General features: G+C 42.2%; 1 protein-coding gene across 4 annotated transcripts in view; it reads right to left on the bottom strand.

Moving 5' to 3' along the window:
* Positions 1–13,124, bottom strand: part of DHX57 (DExH-box helicase 57) — a 2,066,546-nt gene that overhangs the window by 701,759 nt on the left and 1,351,663 nt on the right. For 3 of the 4 annotated variants that reach the window (XM_044057412.1, XM_044057430.1, XM_044057420.1), the window contains exon 16: positions 545–745. The exons of the other annotated variant lie outside the window; for it this stretch is intronic. In XM_044057412.1, the coding sequence (XP_043913347.1) occupies positions 545–745 (201 nt within the window). The remainder of the gene's footprint in view (positions 1–544; positions 746–13,124) is intronic. 4 annotated transcript variants of the gene reach the window in all.

Below are 13,124 nucleotides of genomic sequence, written 5' to 3'. Positions count from 1 at the left end.
TTTGCAGAGATATCTTTGGAGGTGGGATAACTGCAGTTTTAGAAAAAGGATTGGAACTAAAAATGTGGTACTGTATAAAGGGGCGAATAACCATTTAAAGATAAGTTGTACAGATGCCACATGCCTCATGGTATCACTGAAACTAAATAAAATTAACAGGCTTGATGAAAATACTTGTTATTGATTATCCACTGACTCTTCTGTGCTTTCTTTTTAGGTTTTTAATTCCTAATTGCATTTTGGGCACTTTGAAAACAAGCTGGGCAATTTTATGTAAATAAATATAAGTAAGACTACAAGCATTACATTTTTTCTCACTGAGCGGACACTTGTCTTGTCTTCTTCACAAACTTCTTCCTTTGCAAATGAAGACAGACAGCAGTTATAACATAGTCATAAATAACATGCTATTAAAGCTTCTGGCCTGAAGTTTTAGTTCACTAAAATGATTTTGACAAAAATATGACCAAATAATGAAGTCTAGCTTAAATAAGCAACCCAACCCATTACAACTTAAAATGCTAGCATATCATTTTCTACTAACCTAAGGCAAAGCTGTTCGAGTGGCACTCTCTGTACTTCAGGCAGCTGCTGCTCTAAGAGGTGATGCTGGAAACAATGATGGGTAAAAAGGTGAAAACTTAGACCTGATGCCACACGGCCAGCACGTCCCTTCCTTTGCTCAGCATTTGCTTTCGATACCCAGGTGTCTTCTAAGCTTTCCATGCTTTTACTAGGGTCATACCTGAACAAGAAGAGGTACAACAGCATGAAGTTTTCAGTTTGCCAGAAAAGTTGTTCAAGTGACAGGTGCATAAAGAAAAGGAATATGCCACTGATTTGTAGCAGTCCTTCAGTTTTGCATGTTTCCATATCTACTCTAACTAGACAAAGGAAAAATAAAAAATTCAGCAGTGCAGACATCCTGAAAAAATACAAAATATACAGAAATAAATTTAAAAAGTCACACACACACACACACACACACACACACACACACACACACACACACACTTGAGATCACAAAACTAAAACAAGGGATATAATTCCAGAAAACTCTAGTGTGGTTTTATTTATTAGTTTTGGATTTCTGATTGCAGTGTGATAAACCTAAGAACAGATGTGATCATTTATTTAAAGTGCATTAAAAAAATTATGTACTCACCAGTTCCATCTGTGTTTTCCATTTTCGTTCTTCCTCAACTGATAGGTTCAGATCCAACACTTGGATCTGACTCGGCTGCTTTTACCAGATCATTGGATTCAAAACTCTCAAGCTCATCTCTTTACCCATAATGCCAGACCAACCTAACATACCTCAGATCTAGTTTGCTGCCTTTAGATATTAAGGGTCAACCTAGAACAGAAATTAGCAAAGACAGAAAGGAGAAAGGAAGCTGGAGCTCGAACAAGGAACAAAAGTTCCTGTACAACTCTTAGATCTTTCCATAAGCAAATGATGGGGGCAGGTGGGCAGGACTTTGAGGAAGAATGAAAATGGACAACACAGATGGAATGTTGTAGTGAGTACATACATTTTTTATTTGATGTCCTTTTCATTCATTCCTCGACTGATGGGTCAGAGTTCCCAGTTACTGGAACCTTTGGAGGCCCTCATGGAAGGATACTCTGTAGTACTGTAGAGCTAAAGGCCACTCTCTTCCTGGAAATCAATTATAATTTGTAATGAGCAATAAAAGTGTGGGAATTACCCCATGTTGCAGCCACACAAATGTCATTTTAGGAAGCCCTTGACCAAAAGGCTGAAGAGACTGCCACAGATCTCATGGAATGAGCTCTAGGAGGCTTGGGCAAGGATAAACAAAGGAGATACATTCAGCTAATCATTTGGGCAATGCAACTTTGGAAACTAGTTTGCCTTATCTATTATGAGAAAAGGAAACAAACAGTCAGTTTTCATAAAGCCTTTGGTTCTATGGAGATAAAAGTGAAGTTGTCTATGCACATCCAACAGGTGCAGCATATACTCTCCCTTACTTGAAAAGTGAGGAAAGAAAACTGGTAGATTAATGACCTGGTTAATGTTGGACTCAGAAGCTACCTCAGGCAAGAAAGATGGCTTTGTTTGCAAGAATACCCTGTCTTTGTGAAAAAACAGGTAAGGAGGTTTAAGATACAGGGTGGAGTTCAGATACTCATCTAGCTAATGTGATAATGACCAGAAAAATAATTTTCCAAGACAAAAATTTATATTCTGCCTTGGCTAAAGGTTCAAAGGGAGTCTGTGTTAAGGCCTGAAGCATGACAGTTAAATCATAAGGAGGAGTAAGATCCTTTAACAGGTGCCTAAGCGAAAAGGCTCCATTGAGAAAGGCTTTACATAATTTTGAAGAGGCGGAGCTAGAATTATTTTTTGCCCAGGTGGAAATTAGAAGTTGCAGCCAATTGAACTATAATAGTTGAAAAACTAGTCACTTCACTGAAAATGTAAGCTAAAAATTCAATGCTAGATAACATGGATGCTGACAATGGATCCAGGTTCTTGCCTAAGGGCCCAAAAAACACATCTTTTCCATTTACTCTTGCAAATCCTTCTAGTAGAAGCTTTTTGTGAGATAATAAGATGTGATAGACTGGGAAGGATAGTCTGGGCTGATCTAGCAATCAATGGACATGGAGAAACCATGCAGTCAGTTTAAGGCCTGTTAATTCTGGATGAGTCATTCCCATTGGATGAGAAAGGATGTCTGGAGTGGGATACAGTATCCATGCCGGATGCAGAAGGTGAGGCCAGAGAAGGGGAACCAAATCTGACAAGACCAGAAGGGTGCAATGAGGATAACTGCGCGCTTCAACCAGAGTGCTTTCCGTAGAAATTTGGGAATGAGAGAAAATGGTGGGTAAATCATAAAAATGACTGGAGGGGCAATAATGGACTAGAGCATCTCTTGGTGACTCCCTCATTGGATGGATCAGGGCAAAGAACCTGCTGCATTTGTTGTTGATGGAAGAGGTGAATAGATCACAGCATGGCTGGCCCCAGCAATGGAAAATCCACTCCATCACTCTGATACAGTGACCACTTGTGAGGCAACAGAATGGACCTGCTCAGTTTGTCTGCAATCACAATGGATTTCTCTGGAATGTGGGTTGCTATCAGAAATTGACCAGAAGAGATCAACCATTTCCACACACTCAATATTTCTCAACAAAGTGGATAAGATCCGGTTCCTTCCTGTTTGTTGATGTACCAAACCAGTAACATATTGTCCTTCTAAATGGCAACTGTCCCAGATGGGAGAGCATCTTGAAAGGCCTGTAACATCAGGAGGACTGCATTCATTTCCAGTACACTGATATGCACCCTGGCCTCTTCGGGGGTTAAGTACTTGGACGGTCTTTTCCAAGTAGTGTCCCCACCCCAGGTGGGAGGTGTTCTTGCTCACTGTGGCCATGAGCAGAGAAAGAACAAAAGGGCAACCTTTGGACAGCTCATTTGAAAGAATCCACTGAAAAAGATATCTTTTGCATGCTTGCATGATCTTAACTGGAGCAGTTAACAGATGTTAAAGAATGGACCACTGGACTGATAGTGTCCACTGAAGAATTCTCATGAGAAACCTGCCCAGAGGGAGTGTCTGCTAATTTTGATCTGATAGTATGCATCCTGATGATCCATTCAGCACGTCCAATTGTTCTTTTGCAGCACAGGCAAAATGGACTGGACCATGACCATCCAAAACTTTGAATATTACATGAACTAGTTTAATTTGCTGAGATCCAGAATTGGTCTCAGGTCCTCTATCTTTTTTGGCACCAAGATGAATCATTAGTAAGTTCTGCATCCTCTCTGGTCTGGAAGAACCTCCTGGATAGCTCTTTTTTCTACAAGCTTTTCTATTTCTAGAGTCACTGCTTCCCTCTGATTGGGTGGAACATTGAGGATCCTTTTCACACTGGTTGGGAGTTTTGGGAAATGGTACAGCAAAACAGCTGGATATGATTCTCTGCACCCAGGTATCTTTTGTTATAGATAGCCAGGCTCTCTGGTGCAGAGACAACCATCCCCCAACTGCAGCCAGAGGGAAACATTTGGATATCCTTTCAGGAGCACTGAAAGGGCTTACCTAAGAAGGAATCTCTGAAACCCTGGTTCTGCGAGCCACCTCTGCTGTAAGGGCAGCATTTTCCATTTGAGTTCCCCCCTCTGCCTTTGGGGGGGGGGGGTCCATCTCCATGTGAGTCTTGAAAAGGACCCTGGGATTTTCAAAACCACATTTTTCTACTTCCTCATTGATTCCTTAAGAAAGATCTTTGAGGGGTTGAAAGACATATGTCCACAGCAAACAGGATCTTTCCATCTTGCTCACATCTGGAGAGCATGTTCATAGGTTCATAGGTTCATAGGTTTATACTAGGCTATCTGCCCTAAGGCATTTATAAGCCTAGCCCAAATTATTGTGGCTTACGCCACCCCTTATATGAAAAAATACTGTGCCCATTAGTTTGTTGTGCCTCTGTCCAGCAGTGACACAGAGATGATTCCTGGGGTAAACCTACGATCTCCCATCCACAGGTCTAGATTTCTCTTGAACAGAGTCAGCGAGGTGCTCTGCCTCACATGGACCGGGATTTTATTCCACAGCATAGGGAGTCTCTGAGTGATAAATCTATCCCTCCAGCACGTCCTATTTATATCCGTGCTAAGGTTTAAGTCGCTTGCTCTAGTGGTTTTGGTGGATTTGGATTTTTTGAGGTGGAGCATGTCCATTAATTCCGGGTTGGACATGGCCTTGTACGTCAGGCACATGTCACCTCTGAGCAGACGGTATGCGACTGAATAGAGCTGGAGTTTCTTCAATCTGGCAGCATATGACAGATTTTGGAGTCCCTTTATCCTTTTGGTGAGGAACTTTTGGGGTCTCTCCAATTGCTGCAGATGTCGGGTGAGATACATCGCGAATGGGGCATTGTACTCGATCATTGGTCTGATAAGTGAAGAGTACAGGGGAACAATGACCTCACTAGATCTGGATGTGAATCCCTTCATGATCAGGTGGGCAATGTAGAAGGTCTTTCTAACCACTTTAGCAATGTGAGTGTCAAAAGAAAGGCCACTGTCAACCTGGGTCCCCAGGTCCCTGATAACCTCTTCTGTGCTTAGTGGATTGCCACCTATATGGTAGCTTGGGGTTACCTTGTTTTTCCCGAAGGGTATGACTATACATTTTTTGGCGTTTAACTTCAGGCCATGGCTCTGGCACCAGCTATCTGTTTCCGTGAGTCCCTTCTGAAGGATATCCGTGTCCGATGCACTTTCCACTATGGCGCCCAGTTTGCAGTCGTCTGCAAACTTTGTCAGCCAAAGTCCTCCCATGTTGGCCTGTACTTCTGAGAAGTAGATGCCAAACAATAGGGGGCCAAGGACCGAGGCCAAATGAGGAAGCTCCATCAAAAGGCACACTGATGAAGACTTGAAGGGCTCTGCAAAATGACATAGTTGCATCCAGGCATGTCTCCTAATGGCTATGCCTGAACCTAACATACCTCAGATCTAGTTTGCTGCCTTTAGATATTAAGGGTCAACCTAGAACAGAAATTAGCAAAGACAGAAAGGAGAAAGGAGAAAGGAAGCTGGAGCTCGAACAAGGAACAAAAGTTCCTGTACAACTCTTAGATCTTTCCATAAGCAAATGATGGGGGCAGGTGGGCAGGACTTTGAGGAAGAATGAAAATGGACAACACAGATGGAATGTTGTAGTGAGTACATACATTTTTTATTTGATGTCCTTTTCATTCATTCCTCGACTGATGGGTCAGAGTTCCCAGTTACTGGAACCTTTGGAGGCCCTCATGGAAGGATACTCTGTAGTACTGTAGAGCTAAAGGCCACTCTCTTCCTGGAAATCAATTATAATTTGTAATGAGCAATAAAAGTGTGGGAATTAGCCCAAGTTGCAGCCACACAAATGTCATCTTAGGAAGCCCTTGACCAAAAGGCTGAAGAGACTGCCACAGATCTCATGGAATGAGCTCTAGGAGGCTTGGGCAAGGATAAACAAAGGAGATACATTCAGCTAACCATTTGGGCAATGCAACTTTGGAAACTAGTTTGCCTTATCTATTAGGAGAAAAGGAAACAAACAGTCAGTTTTCATAAAGCCTTTGGTTCTATGGAGATAAAAGTGAAGTTGTCTATGCACATCCAACAGGTGCAGCATATACTCTCCCTTATTTGAAAAGTGAGGAAAGAAAACTGGTAGATTAATGACCTGGTTAATGCTGGACTCAGAAGCTACCTCAGGCAAGAAAGATGGCTTTGTTTACAAGAATACCCTGTCTTTGTGAAAAAACAGGTAAGGAGGTTTAAGATACAGGGTGGAGTTCAGATACTCATCTAGCTAATGTGATAATGACCAGAAAAATAATTTTCCAAGACAAAAATGTATATTCTGCCTTGGCTAAAGGTTCAAAGGGAGTCTGTGTTAAGGCCTGAAGCATGACAGTTAAATCATAAGGAGGAGTAAGATCCTTTAACAGGTGCCTAAGCGAAAAGGCTCCATTGAGAAAGGCTTTACATCATTTTGAAGAGGCGGAGCTAGAATTATTTTTTGCCCAGGTGGAAATTAGAAGTTGCAGCCAATTGAACTATAATAGTTGAAAAACTAGTCACTTCACTGAAAATGTAAGCTAAAAATTCAATGCTAGATAACATGGATGCTGACAATGGATCCAGGTTCTTGCCTAAGGGCCCAAAAAACACATCTTTTCCATTTACTCTTGCAAATCCTTCTAGTAGAAGCTTTTTGTGAGATAATAAGATGTGATAGACTTGGAAGGATAGTCTGGGCTGATCTAGCAATCAATGGACATGGAGAAACCATGCAGTCAGTTTAAGGCCTGTTAATTCTGGATGAGTCATTCCCATTGGATGAGAAAGGATGTCTGGAGTGGGATACAGTATCCATGCCGGATGCAGAAGGTGAGGCCAGAGAAGGGGAACCAAATCTGACAAGACCAGAAGGGTGCAATGAGGATAACTGCGCGCTTCAACCAGAGTGCTTTCCGTAGAAATTTGGGAATGAGAGAAAATGGTGGGTAAATCATAAAAATGACTGGAGGGGCAATAATGGACTAGAGCATCTCTTGGTGACTCCCTCATTGGATGGATCAGGGCAAAGAACCTGCTGCATTTGTTGTTGATGGGAGAGGTGAATAGATCACAGCATGGCTGGCCCCAGCAATGGAAAATCCACTCCATCACTCTGATATAGTGACCAATTGTGAGGCAACAGAATGGACCTGCTCAGTTTGTCTGCAATCACAATGGATTTCTCTGGAATGTGGGTTGCTATCAGAAATTGACCAGAAGAGATCAACCATTTCCACACACTCAATATTTCTCAACAAAGTGGATAAGATCCGGTTCCTTCCTGTTTGTTGATGTACCAAACCAGTAACATATTGTCCTTCTAAATGGCAACTGTCCCAGATGGGAGAGCATCTTGAAAGGCCTGTAACATTAGGAGGATTGCTTTCATTTCCAGTACACTGATATGCACCCTGGCCTCTTCGGGGGTTAAGTACTTGGACGGTCTTTTCCAAGTAGTGTCCCCACCCCAGGTGTGAGGTGTTCTTGCTCACTGTGGTCATGAGCAGAGAAAGAACAAAAGGGCAACCTTTGGACAGCTCATTTGAAAGAATCCACTGAAAAAGATATCTTTTGCATGCTTGCATGATCTTAACTGGAGCAGTTAACAGATGTTAAAGAATGGACCACTGGACTGATAGTGTCCACTGAAGAATTCTCATGAGAAACCTGCCCAGAGGGAGTGTCTGCTAATTTTGATCTGATAGTATGCATCCTGATGATCCATTCAGCACGTCCAATTGTTCTTTTGCAGCACAGGCAAAATGGACTGGACCATGACCATACAAAACTTTGAATATTACATGAACTAGTTTAATTTGCTGAGATCCAGAATTGGTCTCAGGTCCTCTATCTTTTTTGGCACCAAGATGAATCATTAGTAAGTTCTGCATCCTCTCTGGTCTGGGAGAACCTCCTGGATAGCTCTTTTTTCTACAAGCTTTTCTATTTCTAGAGTCACTGCTTCCCTCTGATTGGGTGGAACATTGAGGATCCTTTTCACACTGGTTGGGAGTTTTGGGAAATGGTACAGCAGAACAGCTGGATATGATTCTCTGCACCCAGGTATCTTTTGTTATAGATAGCCAGGCTCTCTGGTGCAGAGACAACCACCCCCCAACTGCATCCAGAGGGAAACATTTGGATATCCTTTCAGGAGCACTGAAAGGGCTTACCTGAGAAGGAATCTCTGAAACCCTGGTTCTGCGAGCCACCTCTGCTGTAAGGGCAGCATTTTCCGTTTGAGTTCCCCCCTCTGCCTTTGGGGGGAGGGGTCCATCTCCATGTGAGTCTTGAAAAGTACCCTGGGATTTTCAAAACAACATTTTTCTACTTCCTCATTGATTCCTTAAGAAAGGTCTTTGAGGGGTTGAAAGACATATGTCCACAGCAAACAGGATCTTTCCATCTTGCTCACATCTGGAGAGCATGTCCTTTACTTTGGGGCCAAATGAGGAAGCTCCATCGAAAGGCACACTGATGAAGACTTGAAGGGCTCTGCAAAATGACATAGTTGCATCCAGGCATGTCTCCTAATGGCTATGCTTGAACCCACCGTCCATAAGGTACCTTCAGCTGCATGGGAGATCCGTCCTCATGGATGGATGGATTAGAAATAGACTGGAGGGTGGCGAGTTGTGAGGAGATTCTATTTTCATCCTCAGCAGACATGAACCAGAAAGAGAGCAGACATGAACCAGAAAGATTTAGCAAGCTCCGTGATCAGATCTCTTTGTAACCTTGTAAAATGTTTCAGATAATTTAGCAACATGAGGGCAAAGGTTGCTTACCAAATGCTTACCAAAGCCCTAAACTTTCTGTTAAGTGAAATGGACAGAGGAACTCTGTTCCACCAGTTTTTTCTTAGTAGCTGCCACCACAACCATGACATCAACTGGGACTCCCTTGCACCAGTGTGTCCTCTCCTTGGTGGGGGGTGGCTAGAATTTTGTCTGGTCTTTTTGGAAATGGCTCTACAGCAGTTGGCTCCTTCCATGCCGGTGAGAAACAAGATCTATGAGTTCTTTGGCCTGGGGGGGGGGGGGTTACCCAAGAAGTAGATGAGCTAGACCTGAAAACCTCCATGAACACCAATTCTTCCTGGGAGGGAGTATTGGAGGACCAATTACCTCTCTTTCTGAAGCCCTAGGATATTTCCAAAGGAGATGACTTCAGGTAGAAATCTGGAGGACCCCTCCCAGTCATCAAAATTGGTGTCCTAAATGAGAGATTCTTGAGGGGAATCTAAGTATTTCCTCCTGCATGTTCTCTTCCAAGGGACTTCTGCAGCAGGATGTTCTGGGGAAGTATCAAAAGAGAAGATGATGTTCTGATGGACTGACTGGAAACTAGTCTGGGCTGGCTGTCTAAGTGGAATGGATTGACAAGGCTCAGAGCAGAGAACCAGAGGAGAGAAAGTTGACTGAGCTGAAGGAGCAGGGATGTCTCTTCTCTAGACAAAGAGAAAGCCATTTCCACAACCTCAAAGGCAGGATACCTAGAGGACAAAGAAGTTGATGACAAAGGGACCAGAAATTTCTGAATCGTAAGCTTTCATAACCCCACCAACACTCCAACCGAGGAGGGAGTCAAACCTAAGCTGTCCTGCACTGAAGACCCTAAAGGAAAAGACAGCTCCAAAAGCTTCAGAGTTTTCTCTAACCCTCTGGACCCATTGCTGACACTTTGGATCAGAGTCTCTTCTGGCTCTGAAAGGCTTGGAGCTGGGCAACTCAAGGAAATCACTGGAGTCAAAGAACAGACTATCTTCAGATCAGATGAAGACACCCCCTAGAGGGCTCAGATCCGAGGACTCAAACAGTGGATCAGATCAGAGGAGGACAAAGCAAGGGGGAAATGGACAAAGGTCGGCTCACAGATCTGGTCGGAACTGGAGTCAGGAGTACACCATCTGGATCTGTGTTCTGAGAAACTTTGTCATCATCCTATCCACATCTGCTTCTAATAAGCTTCTGGAAGATCTAAGAGATGATTGTGAAGGATGGCAGTATGGAGTCCTTATGGAGGGAATCCCTCTAGGAAAGGTGAAAGGAGCCATGAAGAAACCAGATCTGATAGGATCTGAGGGGTACAAATTTGAGATCGAGGTTTTGAACCAGTTGGATCCAAAGTAGTCAGATCCAACTTCTTATGCATTTTATATGGAGGCTCCGATGAAGGAACTGATAAGGAAGAATGGTCATGGGACCTCTTACACAACTCCCTTCCCTTGGTTGCTGAATCTGACTTCCCCTTGTCAGTCTTTTTGGTAAGGGTTTGAGCTCCAGCTACTGAAGAAGGAGAGGAAAAAAGAATGAAGCCTCTAGGGACTAATTTATTTCTTCTGTCAGTTAAGGCTCTGGAGTTTAATCCAGAGCAGACAGAACAATCTGCATCCAGGTGAGTGGGTCCTAAACAATACATACATTCCATGTGGGCAGGGAAAGCTTATGTCCACAGTTAATGCATTTAATTAAACCTGTTGGCATGTCAGTCATTGTTATCAAAAAAGACAACTACCTGAAACACTAAAGACAGATAATTTTTTTTTTTTTGGTAAAGTTGAAGGAAAAAGAAGAAGTTGTTAGAAAAAGAAGGGAACTATCAATAACGGTAGAAAAGAAGCACTCTAATGAGTAGTCAAAAGAAAACAGTACCAACGATGGTACGTTAAGAAGATACAGAGAAATGGTAGCAAACAAGTGTACAGAAACTGACTAAAAGGATTAAAGGTAGAAGGTAAGAGAATTAGAAAAATGTAAGGGAAAACTCTTAGACAATAACTCATGTAAAAGGTTAACTGCAGCTCCCAAATAGAGTGATAGGATCCATGTCTGAAGCTGAATGCCAGCAAACTAGATCTGGGGTATGTTAGGTTGGAGGGAAATTATGGGTTAAGAGAGGAGCTCGAGAGTTTCAGATCTGATGATCTGTGAAGTGGGCAAGTCAGGCCAGAGCCTCAGTTGAGGAATGAATGAAAAGGACAACCTCAGATACATTTATAAAATATAATAGCTGTCTCTATACTTGAAAAAAAATGAAATATCAATTGTAGTACAGAATACCAAACTCTGATTCATTAATGTGGAAAATGAATGGTCAAAACAACTTTCACAGAAATGGATTTCACAGTTCAGAATTTCAACATTGTTACCAGTGTGGGCCTTACTCCATTTTTATTCTGAGAATTCATTAAGCTGAAAGAGAGTGACATGGACAAGGACTACACTGGTGTGAGCAGGATAACTTTAGATGGGTATATATATTCATGAATGAAATCCAGGATTCAGAGACAACATGCATAGCATGCAAAGGACACTTGTGGGAGAACTAGCCATGCAGAGACTGGTACAAGTAGTATCATTTCAAAGTCCCACTTTGAGATGTAACATAGTGTGACTGCAAACGTGTCAGAAGACATATGCAAGTGACTGCATAATGACAAGCAATGAGATGGATAGTAAAATAAGGTCCTAATATTAAAAATATATGTGAAGTGAACATAGCCACAATTCATAGTCACACACAGGAAAAACTGTCAGCACAGTACCTATGACTGCAAATGAGAAATGCATGCTAAAAATTCTGTAGATGCACACAGCAGCCATAGCACAGCATATTGTAATCCTTATTGTTGCTAGTTACTGATGGTATGCATGAAGTCCCATCTAGTGTCAATGTAAATACTGCCTCATGTCAATAGCTGAAGAGATCACTGATCCCTTTGGAGTTGCTCAAGACATTACATTGGTCTTAGTTGACATATGTCACTCACATATAGAACTGACAGGAATGTATGACATTCCCATACCTGTGGAGAATAAGGCACATATAGGTCTTTCTGAATAAATAGTCACAGGGACCTTTCGGAGATCAGCTGTGGACATGCTGGGTATTTCACAGTTCTCTGCATCTAAAACAGTCAGCAAGTTCCTTGACATAATGCTTTAATATCTAAAGGATCATATATGGTTTCCTAGGATACAATATCAGACCGCTACATCATGCTTGCTTTCTGCAACACTGTCTACCTCTATAAGGTATCACATGCTGCACAAATGTGGCACTAAAGACCCTGCCTAACCCATTGTCACAAGGGCTTATGACCAGAAAGGGCTATCATTTTATGACTTGCAAGGTAGTGTGTGTGATGCACAGGGAATCATAAGCAATGTGTCTGCATAGCTCCTGTGAAGCCTCTCAGCCATCTCAGTTATACTGTCACTTCCTGCAAGCTGAAATTCCACATCACTATCTAGTTGGTAAGTGCAGGCACCGTGACTAACACAACTGCATACAGCTATATATACAGTGTGTCCTAATGTAGTAACCTCCCACATGTTCATAGTCTGTTGCAAGTTATACTGGATATCTGTTGGAGCCTTAACATATGACATCCACACAGAACCCAATGTGGCTAGACTTGACTACAACACCTTACATGCACAACTGTGCAATATCATACAGTATGTGTTTTGCCTGCTCAAAAATGTCTACCACTGCCTTGACATGTCTGGGTCAACACTCCAGTAAGACCCTGTCAAAGCCTGCAGGATGTTCATAATAAGTTGCATGCACCATAATATGGTGGTGAGACAGGCTGGGCAGCTCCAGGATACTGATATAATCAGAGTGTAAGTACATATGGCAAGCAGGGAAAGGTGCATCAACACTATCATTTGACAAGGGTTAGGTGGAACAACAACTGGCAGCAGCATATCTTTCCCCAACCTTGATGGGTGTAGTACACGGTATAGCAGATAAAGGTGTTTGTTGGTGTGTGTTGAACTGTGAATAAAAAAATAGAATTAATTCTGATGTAAATATGCTGAACGATAAAGCACAGAATAAAAAGTTTGCTTTAATGTAGGAATATAGCTTATCAATGTAAAATGGCATTTATACTGTGTGACGTAGCTCTTGCTGAAATAAGTGAAGAACAAGAAACATCTATTAATGGACATGACATATTTCCAGAAAGACATGTTTGTCACAATATCAGAAAAAAGTCTGA

The sequence above is a fragment of the Protopterus annectens genome, chromosome 1.part2, assembly GCF_019279795.1.
Source record: "Protopterus annectens isolate FY-2018-M chromosome 1.part2, PAN1.0, whole genome shotgun sequence".
Lineage (NCBI taxonomy): Eukaryota > Metazoa > Chordata > Ceratodontiformes > Protopteridae > Protopterus > Protopterus annectens.
Note: the sequence above shows the minus strand (reverse complement) of the source record. Positions and strands in the feature narration are given on the sequence as shown.